The sequence below is a fragment of the Dermochelys coriacea genome, chromosome 6 (genome assembly GCF_009764565.3).
Source record: "Dermochelys coriacea isolate rDerCor1 chromosome 6, rDerCor1.pri.v4, whole genome shotgun sequence".
Taxonomy (NCBI): domain Eukaryota; kingdom Metazoa; phylum Chordata; order Testudines; family Dermochelyidae; genus Dermochelys; species Dermochelys coriacea.
The window spans coordinates 25,838,031-25,857,490 of NC_050073.1; the positions used below are offsets into that span (position 1 = coordinate 25,838,031).

Below are 19,460 nucleotides of genomic sequence, written 5' to 3' on the forward strand. Positions count from 1 at the left end.
GGAGGTTTTTAGTTTTTGACTTTCTTCTTAAACTTGAATTACTTAATACAATGGAATGTAGGGAACAAACAGTCAATAACTTTTAAAAAAGAAAATCTAGATATTTCTGTTGTTCAGTATTGACATTGTGAACTTCAGAGAGTTTAAGTAAATATTTGACTTCAAATGTGTGAAGAGGAAACGCAAAGCTGACGTGCTTATGAAACCCTTGTCCTATTTGTGGGGACATGCATGGCCTGAAATGTAAAGGAACTCTCAGCCATAGGGATTTGTGATGTGTCATGGTTCTGTAAAAATATATATATATTATCGATGCAGAACAGGAAAGTGTGGGGGCTATGCTGTGGGGAGGGGGTGCAGCCAGTGGGTTTATGAACTACTTCAACCCACTGATCAAAAATTCCAGTTGTCTTTTGGGGTGGGTGTTGGCGGGGAAGGGGAAGGGGAGAGAAGCACAGCTGGTTGTCATAGCAGGTGCTCTACAAGTTGTGATGAGACTATTCATATTCTCCTCCCCTGCCATGTACATCATTCACAAACAACCTGCTTACTTGAGCTTCATATGAGATGCAAGGATTTCACCCTTAACACACATACCATTAATTATTTTGAATAATAAACTGACCTTGAAAACTCTTGGTCTGAGACAAATAAAGCAATTTATATGTCCATAATTAATCCCATATTTTGGCAAAAATATCCCCAAGCATGACACTTTTTCAAAGCCCTTATTTAAATATAGATGCTAATGAGTTATCTGGTGACCACTCTGTTTGGGGATCATGGTGGTTTTCTTTTTTCAATTTCATTTTGCATTTATTCACCAAAACAGTCTAATTTATGTACTTATACAGCAGCCATCACTAGCATCAAAGCTAGAAAATTATGATGTATTCAGAGTGGTATCTTTTAGATCAGACACCGTTCAATTACAGTCATAAAATAGTTGGAATAAAGAGGTTTTTTCATTCTGATTAACTAAAAATATTAGACAAATAGTATCTATTTTTCTTTTGGAGGAGCTAGTTTGTAATTAATCTGTATAGTTTTTACACCGAGCAAAAATTCAGTGTATTTTTTTTAATCTAAAGACTCTTATCTTTCTTCCTTTACACCTGTGTGTGTTTTTAGTTTGTTACATTACAAAGTGGTTGCACTGATGACAGGTTACAAATTCACAACACCCTCAGCCTTGTTATCCTCAGACCTGTCATTAGTCTCCATATTTTTTTTTAATTGAACAGGAACTCCTTTTGTTTGTTTTCCTTCTCATTGCTCTAGTTTTGCATTTGTGTGGGAGTCTGCTAGGAAGTTTTGGTGATGACATTGCTCACTCTGGATTAACTCCAGCTCTTCAAGGGAATGGAGAGTAATAGTGGTGATAAACACTAAAAACTAATTTAATCCAGGACAGCCAGAAACATCCACAAGGAGCAAGCTGTATTGGAGAGATTTTTTTCACCAGTCATATTAGTTTAGTGGATTTTATTCTAGAAAATCTCATTTGTGTGGAATATTGTTATATCTGGCTCTGCCACCCGCAAGTTCATAAAATTACCAAACCTTTACTGTTTAAAAAAAATGACAAAGCCTGAGTAAAGTTGATTTAAATGGCTGAAATCTGCTCCAAGATTGCTGTTTTGAATCTATATATAATAAAATGCTTATGGCATCTTTTAGGTATTGCTTCCAGCTTTATTTTCAGCTCATGCTATTTACTTAGTTGATTTCTAAGTCTCAAAAATGAAAACAAAAACAAAACAAAAAAACTAACTTATGAGGTACGTTCCGAGGCTTCACTTGTCCAATTTCTGTTTGTCTTTGGGTATTTTAAAGCATTTGCTTGTGTAGTAGATGTATGGATTGCATAACTATAAAAAGAAAGAGACATGCACAGGAAAGACATGAAAAATTGCTATATTTTTCCACACCTGGTAAACATTCCCATTGGTTAGTTGGCTGTATTCAAAAGGCTAAGACTTTTATTGCTATGCTAGCAAAAGCAACCTTTCTTCATAGTGGAAGAGTACAAAGGAAAAGCACAAAATGTACACACATCACAGTGACTGGAATTCTGTTTGAACAACTGTGTTGATTGAGTCTGACCCCTTTACACTTTTTTCCTATTATCTGAAAAGGTGCATCTAAGTGTAGCTGAATTGAACCACTGAGATGAACTTTTCATGAAAACTTCTTGAGATATTGCTTTTAGTTCAAAGCTTTGGAATTTTAAAGGGCATTTTTAATATATAAGCCTGTTGAGGTATTCTGTGCCACAACCATACTTTGAATGTTAAACTACAGGTAAACCTAAGGAGAAAAAAATAAAATTGTGAAGCATACTATAAATTATTGGAATATGGCAGAAAAACTTTGGGTTCACTCTAGGTAGAAAACAAATTCAAAATACAAAAATGTACCATGTAGAATCCTAGGAATTAAAAAAGTGTGTTACACTATTATAACTATTATTATTAAATGAGCACCTTATTACTCACTTAGAGCACCATGAATGTACATGGTGCTTTACAGACCTATAGAAGGACAAACAAAAAAACAACAACATTGGACGACAATTTCAGCTAAGGTGTAAAAACACTATGGGTGAGAACATGTTACAAAGAATTCTTGGAAAACGTGAGCTTGAAAGATGGAGTGGGCCGGGGGTGGGGGAGTGGGAGGTTCTTGATGCCCTAAGAATGGAAGGCTTTTTCAAGAGGTTGTGGGTATTAAAGGGGAGGTTTACTGAGTATGGGAGATGAGTATGGGAGCAGTAAAATAAAAGGATTTGGAGGAAATAAGAGCAGAGATCTAGTTGCTAGCAAGATCGAATAGGATCCTTAAGGTAAGGATGAGGAATGTGAATTGAGTGGTAAAACAGGATGCTAGTAAAAGGATTCGAGAAGAGGAAAGAAGGATGGCTCTAGCTGTTGGACTTCAGTTAGCCTGGAGAGGGAAGGTGAGAAAAGGGAGGCCTTGTAGGAGAAAGATAGTGATAAAGTTGAGATGACCAAGGTGTGAAAAGAATTTTTTATGGGAGTGGGATATGGAGACAAAGGCAGGGGCAAGGTGGTGATAATGTGGAACTATTGATGGACTTAACAAGAAACTGGAAGCAGAGGGGAAGGAGAGAGAAGTCAATGTCATCACCAAAGTGATGGAGCTGTGAATTAGGGGAAGGTAGTAAGTGGTATCAGGAAAGGAGATGGATTAGTGGGGAAAATAATTTGTTTTGAAAATCTGGAGTTTCACAGGACAAAGGAGTATCTGAGAGTGAGAAATGTGAGACAGAGGAAAGGGATGGAAGTTGTGGGGATCCAAAGAAGAATTTGGAGTTAATTGCACAGAGAGGGTAACTGAAGCCATGGTAGCACAGATGTAATAAAGAGGAAGACTAAGAACCAAACTCTGAGGGACAGAAACAGAAAAATGAAGAGGAGCCGCTAATGAAGATGCTGAAGGACCAGTTAGCAAGGTAGGAGAACCCAGTAGAGTACAATAGTTGTAGAAAATTAAAGTGTTTCCCATATTAAATGAGTTACAAGCTTAAATGATCCAGTACTATGTGGAATTTGCAGAGGTGTGTTGAGAATTAGGATAATATATTTTCAAATCTGGACGTTACTAATGAGGGGAGAGATTCCACAAAACCACTTTTGGATTAATGCAAATATTTTAATACATCTAAACAGTGACCTGTCATTATTTATTTGCATTATTAATAAAAGGCCCCATTCAAGGACATATGTATAGGACCGAGCACAGTTAACTACAAATTACAAAAATATACACACACTCAATACTGCCTATATTTTGCTGTGAGCGCAGGGGTGTGGGGGTTTTTTTTGTTTTTTTTTCTCCCCATATCTATCTCTAGATATAAACTTTGACAGCATAATTTGTCTGTCTATCTTCCAAACCTTGGTGATGGGTCATATAAGATTAGACCTAATGAAATAAAGAAGTTGAATGTTCTTAACTGTGAAAGTTAAATGAAAATCATTTTTTGTTATCATTAAGAGCTTTACTACTATGAAAACTAAATGAAAAGAAAAGATATGAGGTGATAAAGGAAACTGCTACTTGGTTTTGAGTGATTATTTTGTCTGTATGGATATTGTCTACAAGAATCATCTTTTGTCTCCAATTTGTAACTTGTTGATGGATTCCTTGCATTTTGCTCTTTGCCCAGCAAACAGGACTTACAATAGTGCCAGTATGCAGTTTGCTAACCCTCCTACATCTTTGTGTTCTGAGAAAGAATCAGAAAGTGCTTCAAAATAGCTGCAGGAAACTAACCATCAGGTAGGGCGTGGACTGCTTCTTCATCAGGTCTGAGGTCTCTCTGAAACTCAGAGTCCATGAGGGAGGAGAGCTTCCTAAAGCTATAATTTTACCTGACAAGTTACCAAGCCTGAAGCTATATAGACTGTAAATAAGCTATATCCAAGGACCTCAGTAAGGAGTAAATTGCAAACCAAACCTGCTTGTATTTTTCTTATTTGGGATAGCAGTAAGTGTTTCAGCTGTTTAACACACTAAATAAAATCAAGCACGTCACTTATGCTCTGATTGCTTCTTTAGTTATGCTTATCACTTGAAAATACATGAACTAATGCATTTCAAAGAGAAGTTGTTACTATTTATAGTTATAGTAAACAAGACCCATAACACTGTAGTTTTGTAGCTTTCATGAATAGCAGATCTCTGCCTTGTGCATATAAGTAACATGATGGTTTGAACCCTGCAGTTGTGTGAAAACCGAGAATAATAAATATTAGGATGAAAAGGAGCTATTCAGGTTGTGGACCCCTCTCCGTTTCTGCACTGTATTATAGCCCCAAAACATTCTGTTTTATTTAATCTAGTTTGAGTTGTTTCTGATGTGTGGGTAGCTTGCAACCTATGTCTGATATGGAAAGAACTGAAAACTACCTAATTACAAGACACTGTTTTCTGGTGTTAGAGTAGCAGCCGTGTTAGTCTGTATTCGCAAAAAGAAAAGGAGTACTTGTGGCACCTTAGAGACTAACAAATTTATTAGAGCATAAGCTTTCGTGAGCTACAGCTCACTTCATCGGATGCAGTGAGCTGTAGCTCACGAAAGCTTATGCTCTAATAAATTTGTTAGTCTCTAAGGTGCCACAAGTACTCCTTTTCTGTTTTCTGGTGTGACACACTATTGGAAATGGCTAAAAAGAGTCAAACTGCTAGGCAAGATTAGCAAATGGGAAAACCTCAAAACACAGGGAGGTTCCATTCAGATCAGCCCTGGAACATTTGACTTCTGATATGTAACTTATTGGAGGTCTCTTTTCTGTCATCCACCACTCTTTCTTTTCTCTCCTTTTCCACCTATTTCCCACTGAGCTTGGAGACACCTTAAATGCCATCTTTAGAGTTGGATGGATTATATAGCAGGAACTGTTGGCCTTTAACATAGTCTCATATTGTACTTTTAACTCTCCCCCGGGAATAGAAGCATCAGGAACAGTGCTCCAGAGGAACACGCTCTTTGGGTGATATTTCTCAAAGATTCAGGAAAAAAATGCAGTTGATGTCACTTTTAAAACCCAGATTGCACTCTGTTCTGTCCCTTGACACCATGTCCCTTTCACTTTCCCCTGACAGCTCACAGGAAACTAATGCAAATAACGATTCCAGGCTTTGATTATGAGAAAGTGCACTGCCACTTATTCTCTTTGTCTCCTGCAGTTTATAGAGGCAGCTTCAGTGCATAATTTAATCTCTGTTCTGGGGACTGTAGTAAATCCACCAACCATCAGTGCTGACATCGAAACAACATGTGCGTATCCTCTTTGATTGAATTCCCCAACGACAGCTGTAGAAGGACTCTTAGCTTTGAAGCTATCCTAAAAATTGTACTTTCAGGAATAAAGTTGCCAGGCTCCTCTTCAAGAAAAGGGGGAGTGTAAAAAGCAGTGGTGTAAAGCTAGAGAGCACCTTATATATCATACTTCCTTGGCCCTAGAATTCCTTCACTTCTGAAGGGTGGGAGAAAAACGGATCCCTTTTTATTGGAAGCATTCTTTCTTGACCGTCTTCTCATAGGGGGATTTTGGAGTAGAGGGTAGTAGTGATGCTGCTTTCTCACAAGGTGCTCCCCATTGTACAAAGAAGTGAGGGGGATGGGTCATTCCAGTGCTCTGCCTGTTCAAAAGGGAACCCCATCTCCCAAAGACTGTGAGCTAATGCTACCTACAAACTGATAGTGGCAAGAATTGCAATAGTGTGCACTAAGCAATTATATGGAATGTATGCTTGTTCGTTTGCTTTCTCTTCAAAGACAAACTTTTTTTACTTTATCAAGTTATAGTAGAAGATTGGGATCAAGATTTCTGTCTCCTGCTTTGGGCTTTCAAAATATACTGGCTTTGATCTACCCTCATCATGAAGGTTGAATTTAAATGTTTGATTAGTAGTAATTTAGGTGTTTAAGGCACCTATCCTTGACACAACTGAGACCTAGATTAGAAGTGCTAGTGATTTATTTAATTCCATCTTCCTGAAGGACGTCCGTCTCCATGTTACTTTTTAAAGTATTTGTATATAAATATCAGTGGTGCCATTCTGTAAAACGTCAGACTACCTGCAACCATATTTTTAGTGTTGCTCCTATCTCTAGCAATAATGGGGATGCATGTACAGCCATGAGGAGATAACTTGATTCTTGAGGCACTAGTTTGTGCCTATCTTTGAATGTAAATGCAATTCTGATGTAGAAACTATTTCACAATGTAGAGCTGACATAGTAGCAGACACCAACACTACAGAAAGGTTGTATCCTTATGTACAAAGTTAATTTATTTACCTATCACTATTATACTAATATCTAAAACTAATAGAGCATCTTTCATAACAAAGCCCCTCTGGGGTGGTTCTCAGCTGCTCTTTAACAGCGCACAGTAACAGCCTAGGAACTTCAAGTGTGCAAGGACCTGAACACACTTTCCTGGTCCAGCAATACAATTAAGCATGTACTAAGTCTTATGTAAGGCGATGGTCAAGTCTAATACCACTCCTGGGAACTTTTTCCATAGCAATGCAGAGGGGAAAGGGTCACCTACAGAATTAAGCCAGCTACATCCTGTAGCATATTGATTTTTCCATTAAAGACTCTTCTGTGTGTTAGTATTAGAGATCAGTTTACCATTAACTGTAAAATACTATTTACACCAGGCTGGGGGCTGCAATCAATATTTTCGGGGCAAATTCTCTGTTATGTGGTGTGAAGGGAGTGGAGCAAATTAGAGTAGCCCTCAAGCTGCTATAACTTGGGCTATGGCAGAGACTCAAGGAACACTAACTGGTAGCTTGTTCTCAGTTTCTCCTCCCCCATTTCCCCAGGACTGGGTAGTGGGTCCCAAAGAGATGCCAGTCAAGTCACTATCCTGGTCTTCCTGGAGCTCCTACAACCTGGCAGGGAAGAATGCAATGAAGTACCTAGAGCTACTCCCTTATCTGACATACTGCTGAGATGTTGTGCCAGCTGAGGAGCTGCAGGCAGATTTTCACATCTGAGAGATTACATGGGTGCTGAAGGATAAATCGTGGTTACTAACAGAATGATCTAGCAAGTGTCTTGCTGTGCTACAATACTACCTGAGCAGCCATGAAATGAAGATTATGAAAAAAACCTGAGCCTAAATGCCGGGACAGAAGCCAGAGGGGCTCAGGGCAGGTGTATAGTCTGCTAGCATGCAACTATTTACAGGATCAGGATCTAAGATTTTCAATACTGATTTTGTTAGTGTGAATAGAACATCCAGATTAGCTAGGTGTGCCAGTCAAATTTTTGCTCTTACTTTAGCTCTCTCAAACCTGTGTTTAAAAGAACCTGACTGTGGATATAAATGCTGCTAAACATTCTAGCTGAGAGGAAATTGACCTCAGGCCTTCAGGAAGGTTGAATTAGGAGAGATGTACCAGACTGAGTTGATGATAGAGCTATGGACTGTTGAATACTCCACAACACAGAGGTGCTGCATGGATATTGGTTCCATTCAGAGTACGGGTGAAGACCATGACAGTGTGAGACTGTTGACAGTTATGATAATTTACTGATAATCTAGATAGATGGAATTTCTCATGGTAGAAGCTGGATTTCAGACTGTAGGAAAGCCAGCCATTGAGACTAGAAAAGGCAGCTCAATAAAGTCCTAATTGAGAAAACCTGCCAAAATATTAGCAGTAGCAACGGCAGCAGTTTTGTTGGTGGATTCTTGTTGATGTTTCCTTTTGGGACAATATCCTAATAGTTTTCCCCTTACTGACACAGAGAAGTAAAATTCTGTTAAATTTCACATGTATTTTCCTTACTAGGCAAACCAAAGGCATTAGCTAATGACAAATATATTAAAAGCAAAATGGTTTCTACCATAATCTTCTCTGTGTAGATACATTTTCAAAGGTGATTTAGCTAAAGCAAACTAAGGCCACTTTGCTGTGAATAAGAGCATCCCTGCAGAGTTTAAATGCACTTTAACTTCACAGTTGTAGTTAATGTCTTAACAATCCTGGATGTTGCATAGAAACAGGCCCTCTTCGATGGTGAAATAGCATAATAAGCACATTTTGCCTTAACAATAGGGAAGGTTAATATAATGACCTCTTCCCAATTTTTATGTATTCATTAGGGACAGTGGGAGTAGTTGAAAAGATGGTCAATGATTCGACATTATGTAAAATGGCAGTTGATGAATTCCTGGTGCTTTTACGAATATTAGCAGCTTATAACCACCATTTTATGGTATCACTAAAGATAAAACAAAGTAAGGTAGTTGGTAAATGGTGTGTATGTGTATATGCACACACACACTTTTTTTTTTAAATGGATAGCTGTTGTACTGAATAACTGAACAATCTATGCACATTCTTTTATATGCAAATAAAATGAAGGGGTTACTTCCTTGCATATTGCAGAAATGTATAAAAAGGATCAAATAAAGTATGGGAGGACGGAGGCCAGACATCCATAAATCTATTTGCTGGTCAAGTTCTAGTACTGTCATTTTTTAAGCACTTAAATTCAAAAGTTCAGACACTTTGCCTCCCCCCCTGTCAAATATCACTACATCTTTCCTTAATGTGAAATATATGGTTATTTTTTAAAATAAAAGAGGCTCAATTTCATGTTCAAGAACTACATTAAAAAGTAAATACAAATTCGGATTAAAGTCACTTTTTGTGTCACATTTAGTGTATTATCACACGTATCTGGTTTAATACTGCTTGTTTTTTTCCATAAAGTAACATTTGATCAAAGTCTTTCAGTGTAGCTGAGGCTGAAGTACTAATTTTCAATTATCTTACAATCACTGTACATATTTCAGCTCATACAAATTAGCAAACAGTATGGAAATAATCACTGCAACAGATTATCAGTAAATTAGAAACACAGCTTTACCAGATACAGAAAAAAGTGGTAACTTTCATCAAGAGCCTTGGGTAAGCTTTTTTCTTTCAGACATGGGTGCAGACAAAGTTCTGCTCTCCCATAAAGAAATGCATTCAGAATGTGTGCAATGTGGCATTCCTTTTGTGATCCTCAGATTAATTCTGATGACCAATTTTTAAACAGATGCCATTACAATAATAGTTGAGAAAATGCATATAATATGGAAGTTTGATCTTTAGTACACCAAAAATATATAACTTTGCAGAAGATATGGGCTTGTATAGTCCTTACTATGTCTTAGCACTTCTGTTTCTTTCTTTGTGCACAAACTAGAGGATTTGGTGCAAGGAAAGTAAGAGGTGGCATGCCTTTCACGAGTAATTGTGACTAACTCTCTTCACCTCAGTTTGATCGGTGGCACTAAAACCCAGGGGACTGCATACTACAACTTTCCCTGCACATCTCTTTAGTTTGCATCCCTATCTTTAAAAAAAAAAAGTCACTAAATTGAGGCACCTATCATTTTCCATAGCAAAGTATCTTTTCCTTTCAAATGAACTTATTTCCTGCTTGTTCTTTATCTCCTGCAAATCTCACTTTTGTAGAGAGAAATTATTAAAGCTCGTATGTTAATACGAGAACAACCTCCCTCCCAAAGCACTGCTTTTACCTAGCTCTCATGCAGCCTGCAACTCAAGCAGTTTAAGGATCAAAGTCCTTCATTTCAAACGGGAAATCTACACCCAAGAACTTATCCCTCTTGTATTATAGCTGTCAAAAACAGGCCTAGAGAAGTAACTCTGAGTACATCTACACAGGGATGAAAAACCTGTGGCATGGCCATGGCTGGCCAAGGCCAGCTGACCTGAGCTCAGGGGGCTCTGGCTGCAGGGTTAAAAATTATTGTGGCAACATGTGCACTCAACCCTCCTCCTTCACAGGCTACCAGAGCTCAGGCTCCAGCCCAAGTCAACTGACCTTGGCTACCAAAAGGTTTTATTAATCCCTGTGTAGATGTACCCTAAAGGCCCTCTTCTGCATCCTGATATGATGTGGGGGCCCCGTACACTGATGGAGTGCCACAGACATCAGTAGGGGAACATGGATTTATAATCACAACCTTATTACAGAATCAGGACCTAAATGAATAAACCTGTTCTCTGGCAATTATGTCAGACACTACTGCTGGTATTACCAAACAGAACCAAGATTTGAAGTTGTATTACTGTAGCAATGACATCAGTATTCTGCAGTGTATCAGAATTAATATAGCATCAGGCAACTCCAATGAAACATTATTTCAAAAACAAAAACATCCAAGCCAAAAGGACACCCATAAAAGAAAGTAGTGTCAGAGGTTTGACAACTACAATGGAAGGAGAGTAGGTTCAGAGAATATTGTAAAAGGAGGTTGGGAATTAAATTTATTTTCATCCAATGCATCTGTTTATACTTTACCCCCCCAAAAAATTACACTCATGCCCATAAAAATGTCATCCATGGCATCTGAAAGCAAGCACTATTTTTTTCTTTCATCTAAAAGGGCTTTTTTAAAATCATAATACAAAAATCTGTGCTGTAAGCAGTCCTCCACTTTGCACTAACAAAAAGACTTAATGTACTTTAAATACAAAGACTTATTAGACCTGAAGTTATGAGCCGCTGGATTTAACAAACATCATTTTATAATTGCTTTTCACATCTTTCTTGTTTTCTGGATCATCAGCTTCACTGTCTTTTTCAGCAGATTGCAGTTCTTCCGCAGATTCCTCTCGCTCTGACTCAGAGTCACTTTCAGAGTCCTCTGGACTTTCAGGTTCAGGAGAGTATCTGTTCACGTCATCTTGTCCTTCAGCCTCCTCCAGCTAGAATGAAAGTCAGATTACAAAAGGAAGCTAAATCATTCTCCCAAGCAACCTCTCGTTTTGCCATTTAACATACAAGTTCAATGAGTTTTCACTAGTTGCTACATTGTTCCTTTTGTGTTAGTGGTTGCAGATAGGACATGGGATTAAACAGAAGTACCAGAAACCCTCTCAGTCTTTAATATAAAGAGGATGACTGATTGTCAACTTCCTTGACACCTGAATTACAGTGGTAAATGGTACTAAAGTTCTAGGATCCCTTGACATTACTAATGCAGTAACTGGACCCTCTCCATTTTGTTTGCTAACATTTAAACAGAAAAGGAAGTAAGTTTTTAAACCATAATGCTTTATGCGGGGAAGGATTTTTTAGCAGGAATGTGTGTGCATACGATAGTGCAGCTACTTTGTGCTTGACCACTAGCCTCATATTACTCATCATGAAGGAACCAACAAGAGAACTTGGAAACACTATCAAATGCAACTGACCATGCAAGGTTTTTACTGCTTCATTACTACTTCAGCTTTGGTAGGAGTTCAAAGAGTCATGCTTGACGCAAGAGAATTGCTGCCATACTGTAGCCAACTTTAATGTGAGCCACATTATTTTTATGTGAGGGTCATCAGGAACTCATGTGCAAGACTGCAATGCTTTGTAAACCTGATACTATTTGGCAAATACAGCACATAGTACCATGGAAAAAATTCTCCATGCACAATCTGGTAAGGATGGGCCAATGCAGGTATAGCTTCTATTTACCCAAATATGCCTTTAAGGGAAACAGTGCATGTATATTTGGAATAGTAAGCTTTTGCTAGTGTGGTTCTTTAACTCAAGTCCAGAAACTTCAGAAAGTTTTCTACAATCATCAATATTAGCTCTGACCAAGAATAAACATTTACTGATATTTCAACCTCATGCTCAAATATCTTTTTTTCTAGGCTTCATTTAAAGAGGTATAGTTTCATAACTACCAATTTTATTTTGTCTTCCTTCACTTTTCTGTCTCCTCCAGACAGTGGTGGCCCTATCCTTCCCTCGAGACTGCCTCATAACTACATGACTGAGGAGATATAGGATCATTTGAAGATTTCATTGGTGTCCAACAGTAATTTCCTACCTCTTCCAGATTTTTCTCCCTACCCCTTCTCACACATTAGAACTACACAACATAATTATAATGAACATGCTGTCATAAAACCTCAGGCTCCGATTTCACCTCTTTGAGCTAAAGCAGTTTAATCTAGGTCAGTACATGAAGAGGAAGCATCCCCCAACCTTTCCTAGGGAATCTCAAGAAATGGCCCTAGCTTGTCTTAAGGCATTGTGCTACTCATGTGGGTACTGGTTTTTGGAAGATGTGAAAAGCCTTAACCATTGTAGTCATTAAAGATTCCACAGCAGGTGAGAGTCCCATAATTATTTTGGTTAGTATTCTGTCTATGTTATTCAGTTGACTGCAAGGGGAATTTAAATATTTTTTACTTCCTAGGCTATGTGCTGTCAATCACCCGCTATATTACATCTCTGAGGAGCTTAACATGATCTCACTACTGTAGAGCATGAATGTTTTCAGGTGTTCAAGAATTCTCACTCGTACCTCTGTGTCCAAGCACAGGAAGCACTTGGCTCCTGCAGGTTTGTACTTGGTAAACTTATAGGGGCACGCTGGGATAGAGCAAGTTTGACATGTTGTAAAAAATAAATAAAAAAGGGCAATGCGATGTCTGTCATTCATTCTCTTTGCCCACTGGAGCAAGCCTGTCTGGGTCAATAAGAGTAAGTAAACTACTACCTCACTGAAACCAAGTCCACAGTGTCGTCGATTTCTTCCGGACATAGTGCTGTCCATGCTTTGCTGGAACTGAGACTCTAGGTCTTCATTCATTTTCTTGTCTTCTTCCCCTGCATGTCCAGTGTACTTGGTTATGGTTCAGTCAAATTAACAAAAACATCTGATTACACAAAATTACCAGATCTTTAGGATTTAGCACTGTATCAAAAGATTTAACACAATTTAATGGGTTGACTATTTACTGCATAGTGAATACACCATCACCCTTGTAGAGTTGCAAGTAAAATACTCTTACATGATAATCATTCCACCTTTATTACAAAGTTCACCACAGGCTCAATATTGTATCATGGATAGTACTATAAACAGGGTTTACTAGAATGTAATACTACCTTGTAAAATCAACCACGTCTACTCTAAAACAGTTCATTTTTAACATTACCCCATCCTCCCACTATTACCATTTTTCATAGCAAGATGAAAATGTTATATTGGAACAGGAGCTTCAAGACATTCATTTGTGCAGCAAGCAGTCTCTACAGTGGCAAATCAAGGCACTGCAAACCAATGGTTAAAATTAAGTAGCACACACACAGCAGTAAGTCAGAAGTTCACTCCTGGACTTAATTTGCTACATTTTAGATGAACTACTTGTGTCTTGGGCCACTTCATCTCACACATAAAACAGAAGCTGCTTAGCTTTCTTTTCACCAGCCATGAGAAGCAATTTGAAAATTAGCTCTTTCTTATGTCTATTAAATAGATGCTTTCACATATGCTATCCTGCTGCTTATTTCAATAAGTTATTACAATTTATTTCAATAAGGCATTACATCTATCTAGGTATAGCCTACATTATGAAAATGTTTAAGAACCCTTGGCCTAGTTTACTGCAAGAGAGAAACCAGGGACTCCTAGTTCTACTCCCATCTGCCACCGACTTCCTCCCTTGTAAAATGAGAGATAATTACTTATCCTTGCTGTGAGAATTAGTGTTTGTACAGTACTTTGAAGGTTACTATATATGTTTTTATTATTAAAGGAGGAAAAGACTGCCGATTGTGGGAAACAGGAGGATAGCAGACGAAGAAGATTACTTTACACAGGAACAGAGGAAGTTGGTTGCGTTGGTCTTTTAGCAAGGAGTAGGGCTCTTGTCAAAACCTAATCACAACTTCCTGCTAGTGATCAATAGTAATACTTAACTCTTTCAGACATCGATCCCAAAGTACTTCACAAAGGACGCAAGTATCATCACTGACTTGCCCAAGGTCACCGAACAGGCCAGTGACAGAACCAGCAATAGAAGTCTAGTTTCTCACATCCCAGTCCAGTGCTTTATCCACTAGACCACATGGCCTAGAACAGCTAAGAAGTTGTTACTACCAAGACAAACTGGAGAAAAAAAATCAGAGGAGTCTGGTAGTTCCTATTCTATACAGCTAAGAGGTTTTAACAAATTCCATACTTTGTCCAATTGCAAACTTTATTTCTTATGAGAAGGTCAGAGATATCTTGGCTTCTGATAGTTAATCATCAGAGTCTATGGGGAAAAACAAACGAACTTGCAGAGTCATCTACTGATTAGAAATAAGTTACAGTTTTGCATGTCTCATGTCCATGGCAATTCATATCAAGGTTTGCTCAGTTTACAAGAAAGAAAGAAGAAAAAAAAAAAAAAAAAGAGTCTTGCTAGGACTATCAGGGACTCTGAAAAAAAATGAAGCCCAGGTCTGATTTATGCACAACATCCTCCATCAAAGGTCATCAGCTGGTAGTGTAACTGGTGATGATGCATGAAGCATAATACAGTGCAGCCTACCACTTTGCAGCTATACTCACTGTGCTCACACACGCAGCAATAAGATCGTTTTGCTTCTATGTCAAGAAAAGGAGACTGCATATGTGGGCCCCAGTTTTGCTAAGCATTTCAGCATGTGCTTATATTTAAGCACATGCTGAAGCGCTTTGCTGAATCTGAGCGGGAGGAAGTAGACATGAAGCAAAAGTACGACCTTTTAATCACTATACAGACTAGTAAAAGAGGATATGAGATTATGCCAGCTCCCAGAATCTCACTTTTCTTCAGCTTTAGTCACAAAATTGAAAGCCCCGACTACAACAGTAGTGAAGGTACAAAGATTCAGCTCTGCCTCCCTAGATCAATGTTAGTTTACAGACTTCTAATTTGTATCAGCTATTAAACTGACCTGTTCTGAAATGAGAAGTTGATCTGTGGTCTCCGATAACAAGGCGGCCAGTGTGTTCTTTCTAAAAGAAAATGCAATTTATTGTGAACTCTGACAGCTCTACCTACATACTAGAATTCTAGGATAGACACACCCTATTGCTCACTATTAACAAGCTTTGTGTGTGGGGGAGGGGGAGAGAAGAGAACTTGTATTAATGAGCTCTTTCACCTGCCAATGACTATCTGTTGACAAAGCTAGATTAATTTTTACCTTCCACTGATCATATTGGAGGAAACCCCAGGTACTCTTTCTCTACCCCCCCCCCCCCCCACCAATTCCAACCCCCAATCTTTTCCTCTTTAGAGTGACACTGGCAAGTAAAGAGGAAAGGATGACTACAAGCCTGCTGAAGTTGCAGCAGAAGGAGGAACAACAGATCACCTGAACCCAGAATTATAATGCACAACAAAGTTTCAAGTTACAACTCAGGTTTTACCAATTACAGTAGTAACTCAACCTTTCTTTCATTCCCCTAGAAATGACTTGGCAGCTCAGAATCCTACCCTACACATCTTTATTTTCTGGGGGGTTTTTTTTTTCCTTCATTTTTTTTTCCCCCTCTTTTCCTTCCCTTACTGGACAGAAGATCACCTGATGGACTGAACTGGTAGCTCCATACGGCTGTTTGTTCTTTGCTTATCCTGTGTGGGTGTTTCGTTGGAAAAGATGTGACCAATGGGCCTTAACCCACAGGCCTGAACATGAGAGCCAGCACCAACTTCAGTTTCATTAGGAGCCTCTGTGAGAGTTTGCAGTTTATGTAAATCCCTAGGTTAATCCAGGGTCATGCTACTATCCCCCATAGCACTAAGTTACTCTGTTGGGGCAGAGAATAATGACTCCCCCTAGGTTAGGGAAATACAACATTAGAGAAAAGTAATTAGTTTAATGGAAGACAAATTTTAATTTTTGCCTCCAATTTGACTAAAAGCCACCACATCTAGTAATTGACGCCTGTATAAAAAAAATTGCAACATTAAGCTGTATTTTAGGCACATATGAAAACATTCAGGCTCCAATATTGGTCTCTCGTGATTATATATCACTGGGTACCTTCTACATTAATCACATGAAAAACAAAACTTACACTACGCAATGTCCACACATATAAGTGGATTTAGATTTTGACCTGTATAAGTAATTAAATTCCAAGCCATCTGATTGTGTTTGCTACTGAGTTATTCCAGGCTGGTTGCTGTTGCATTTAGTCTTTGCATCTCATTCATCTGAAGCAAACTACCACTTGTCTGGAGCCAATATTTGGGGGTTTTTTTGTGAGTAAAACATTAGGCTGTTGGTTATTCTCATAAGGGTGGGCTAGAAAGTGTTCCTGACTATTTTGCAGGCTGACCTAAAGATATAAGAATCTGGAAAAACAATGAATTAGAATAAGTAGTTTTCAGGGGTGAAGTTGGAGCCTTTTTTACTGCAAAGCAGTGCTACCCAGGCTAACTGTGGAGTAACAGGGCAGTATTCTTATATTACATTTTAAAGACACTATACAGTGAGTGGTTTGTGGCCTGGGAATAACTGTAGATTATAATTACAACTGTTAAATGCAGAAATCCTGCCAGAACTGAAGTTATGTACAAAGGGATGCACAGATGAACATAAAGATGTTTTAAAGAAAAAACTTTGACCTTCAAGCAAGTAGTATCTTATCAATAACACTAATGCATCTTCACTTCCAAAAAGAACAGAAAACACTAAGCAATCACTTTCCATGTGATCAGTGAATTGTTTTGTCATTTTAAAAATCCTTCCCTAATAGCAACCACCCTTTATTTACAGGGAATGATTGGATTTAAATAGATAATTAACAAAATCTCACCTTTCCTGCTCCCATAAGTCTCAAGAACTTTTGCTTTCTTTCTTCATTACCCAAGTCTACGGCCTCCCAGCTGCTCGATCCCTGCTGGAAGATAGAAGGTAATAAATTATTTAAAAAAAAAAAATAGAGCAGTTTCATCTAAAAGCTTGTTTATATTAACTAAGATATTCCAAGTTATACATAATGTGAGCATTTTTCCAATGCACTATGATGCAACATTTACAGTCATGCCATTTCAATACATGACTAAGGCCCCCCTGCACATGATCATGACCTACCTCACTCATTTAATAATGTCAACTTCGAGAAGTGTTTTCAAGACATGGATTTTTTAATAAATAGGCTCTTGAGGAGAGTGAGCAGGGAAGGGAGCGGGAAGGACTTTTAATAAACTAAACAGTTGTAGATGAAGCCTCAAAGGCGGTCAACAGGCACTAGAAAGGGATCTCCTTATAACATCAACAAGCCATTGAATAATGACAGGTTTCAGAGTAGCAGCCGTGTTAGTCCGTATTCGCAAAAAGAAAAGGAGGACTTGTGGCACCTTAGAGACTAACACATTTATTAGAGCATAAGCTTTCGTGAGCTACAGCTCACGAAAGCTTATGCTCTAATAAATGTGTTAGTCTCTAAGGTGCCACAAGTCCTCCTTTTCTTTAAGCCACTGAATGAATTTTAAAAAAGCAAGAACGGATTCTGACTTCTGAAGCCATTTGCCGAAAGCTAGCATACCTAGCAAGAATAAATCCAGGAAGACCTTGCGTAGGAAGGGAGAGAGAAAACTCAGCTCCAGCCAATGTAAAATAACGGTACAGCTAACTGACAAGCCACCTTGGAACTTGATCAAGATTCGCGCCTATGAAGTACAAAATAAAATCTTGAGCATGGAGAGAGAGGTGGGGCTCTTCAGGAGGCATAAGCAGCGCCGAACGGTGCCAAGACCCGAGCAGCGGCTTGCAGGCCAGGCTAGCAGCGGCAACGGACCGCCTCCATTACACAGCGAGCACCGGGCAGTCGCGCAGCAAACAGCGTTCCCGGCACGGAGGCGCGACCCCTTTGAACCGGCTACTCCCCGCGGCTGCTCGGGGGAAGGCGCGCGGCCTTCGCAGCAGGGGCGAGTCCGTTCAAGCGGGACACCCCAGGGAAAAGCCTCCGGTCCCGCCCCGCCACCGGGCGGCGTCAGAGCCTGGAGAGGGGGACGGAGCCGGGGTCATTTCACTGACCGGCAACGAGCCGATCAGGGCCTGCCCGCCCTTACCCCGGGGGAAGGGGATCGTCTCCCTCTCCCCTCATCGCCCCAGGCCTCCCTGCCCGCTCTCCTCGCCCAGCTACTTACATCGGGGGAGGCCGCTCGCTTCACGCCGTGGCGGGGCTGCGTCTCCCTGGCCGAACTCATCTTCCCTCAGGCCGCCGGGATCGACGCCCAAACCGCGGCCCTCACGTCTTCCTGCGCGGCCTGGCGGGCGGGTCAATATCCCGGCCGGCGCCGGGCACGCTGGGAGTTGTCGTTCTTCTCCGGTGACACGCACGGGTGGAGGGCGGGAGAGACTTCACGTCCCAGAATCCTCTGCGGGGGCCGGTACCAGCCCGTGATTGGCCAAGGCGCGCAAAGCGTCCCGGTCCTCGCGGGTGGCGACGGAAGCGCTGGAGCCGCCGGGTCCTGTTGACTAACAACACGCCGAGGCTGAGCGGAGCGGGGTTCGAGTCCCCGACCCTCCGGCGTAACAAAATCGCCGTTTACTGTTTGCGAAACCCTTCGCCTCTCCCCCCCCTCCCCCCAGCGGGTGTAAACGGCCGCTCGTGGGGCTGCCTGGCCGCGCCCGCTCTTTCCATCGAAAAGTGCTCGACAGGCAATTGGCGCAGAGTCTGAGGCCGGCTGTTAAAGGGGAACACAGCTCCCCCTGCTGGGGGCGCCTGCCCGGGGTGAGCCCGGGGAGCTTCTCCTCAGATAACAAAGCCGCGGGGCGCTTCCTCCCCAATCCCGCGATGAACACCTCCCGCCCCCTTTCAGTTTGCTTCGACTCCCGCCTGAGACGTGTGTGCAGGCCCTAAAGCCTCCCCCTTAGCCCCTTTCACAAAGCTGGCCGCCTTCTCCTCGGCTAGGGAGACCAGACAGCAAGAGTGAAAAACCAGGACGGGGGAGGGGGAGGGGTAATAGGAGCCGATATAAGACAAAGCCCCAAAGAGGGGGACGCTCCCTATAAAAATCGGTTTCAGAGCAGCAGCCGTGTTAGTCTGTATTCACAAAAAGAAAAGGAGGACGTGTGGCACCTTAGAGACTAACACATTTATTAGAGC

At 40.4% G+C, this 19,460-nt stretch overlaps 1 protein-coding gene across 2 annotated transcripts; it reads right to left on the reverse strand.

Annotated features, from left to right (window-relative positions):
* Positions 1-10,825: 10,825 nt before the first annotated feature.
* Positions 10,826-19,014, reverse strand: C6H11orf58 (chromosome 6 C11orf58 homolog). 2 transcript variants are annotated; one of them, XM_038404638.2, is made up of 5 exons: positions 18,499-19,014; positions 17,163-17,246; positions 15,290-15,350; positions 13,080-13,189; positions 10,826-11,283 (listed from the first exon to the last, which is right to left on the reverse strand). In XM_038404638.2, the coding sequence occupies exons 1-5, from the start codon at positions 18,556-18,558 to the stop codon at positions 11,071-11,073; spliced, it is 528 nt and encodes a 175-aa protein (XP_038260566.1). In that variant the 5' UTR covers positions 18,559-19,014; the 3' UTR covers positions 10,826-11,070. The 2 variants fall into 2 exon arrangements, with proteins under 2 accessions (XP_038260566.1, XP_038260568.1); XM_038404640.2 differs by having other exon boundaries at positions 17,163-17,243; positions 18,499-18,710.
* Between the last annotated feature and the right edge of the window lie 446 nt (positions 19,015-19,460).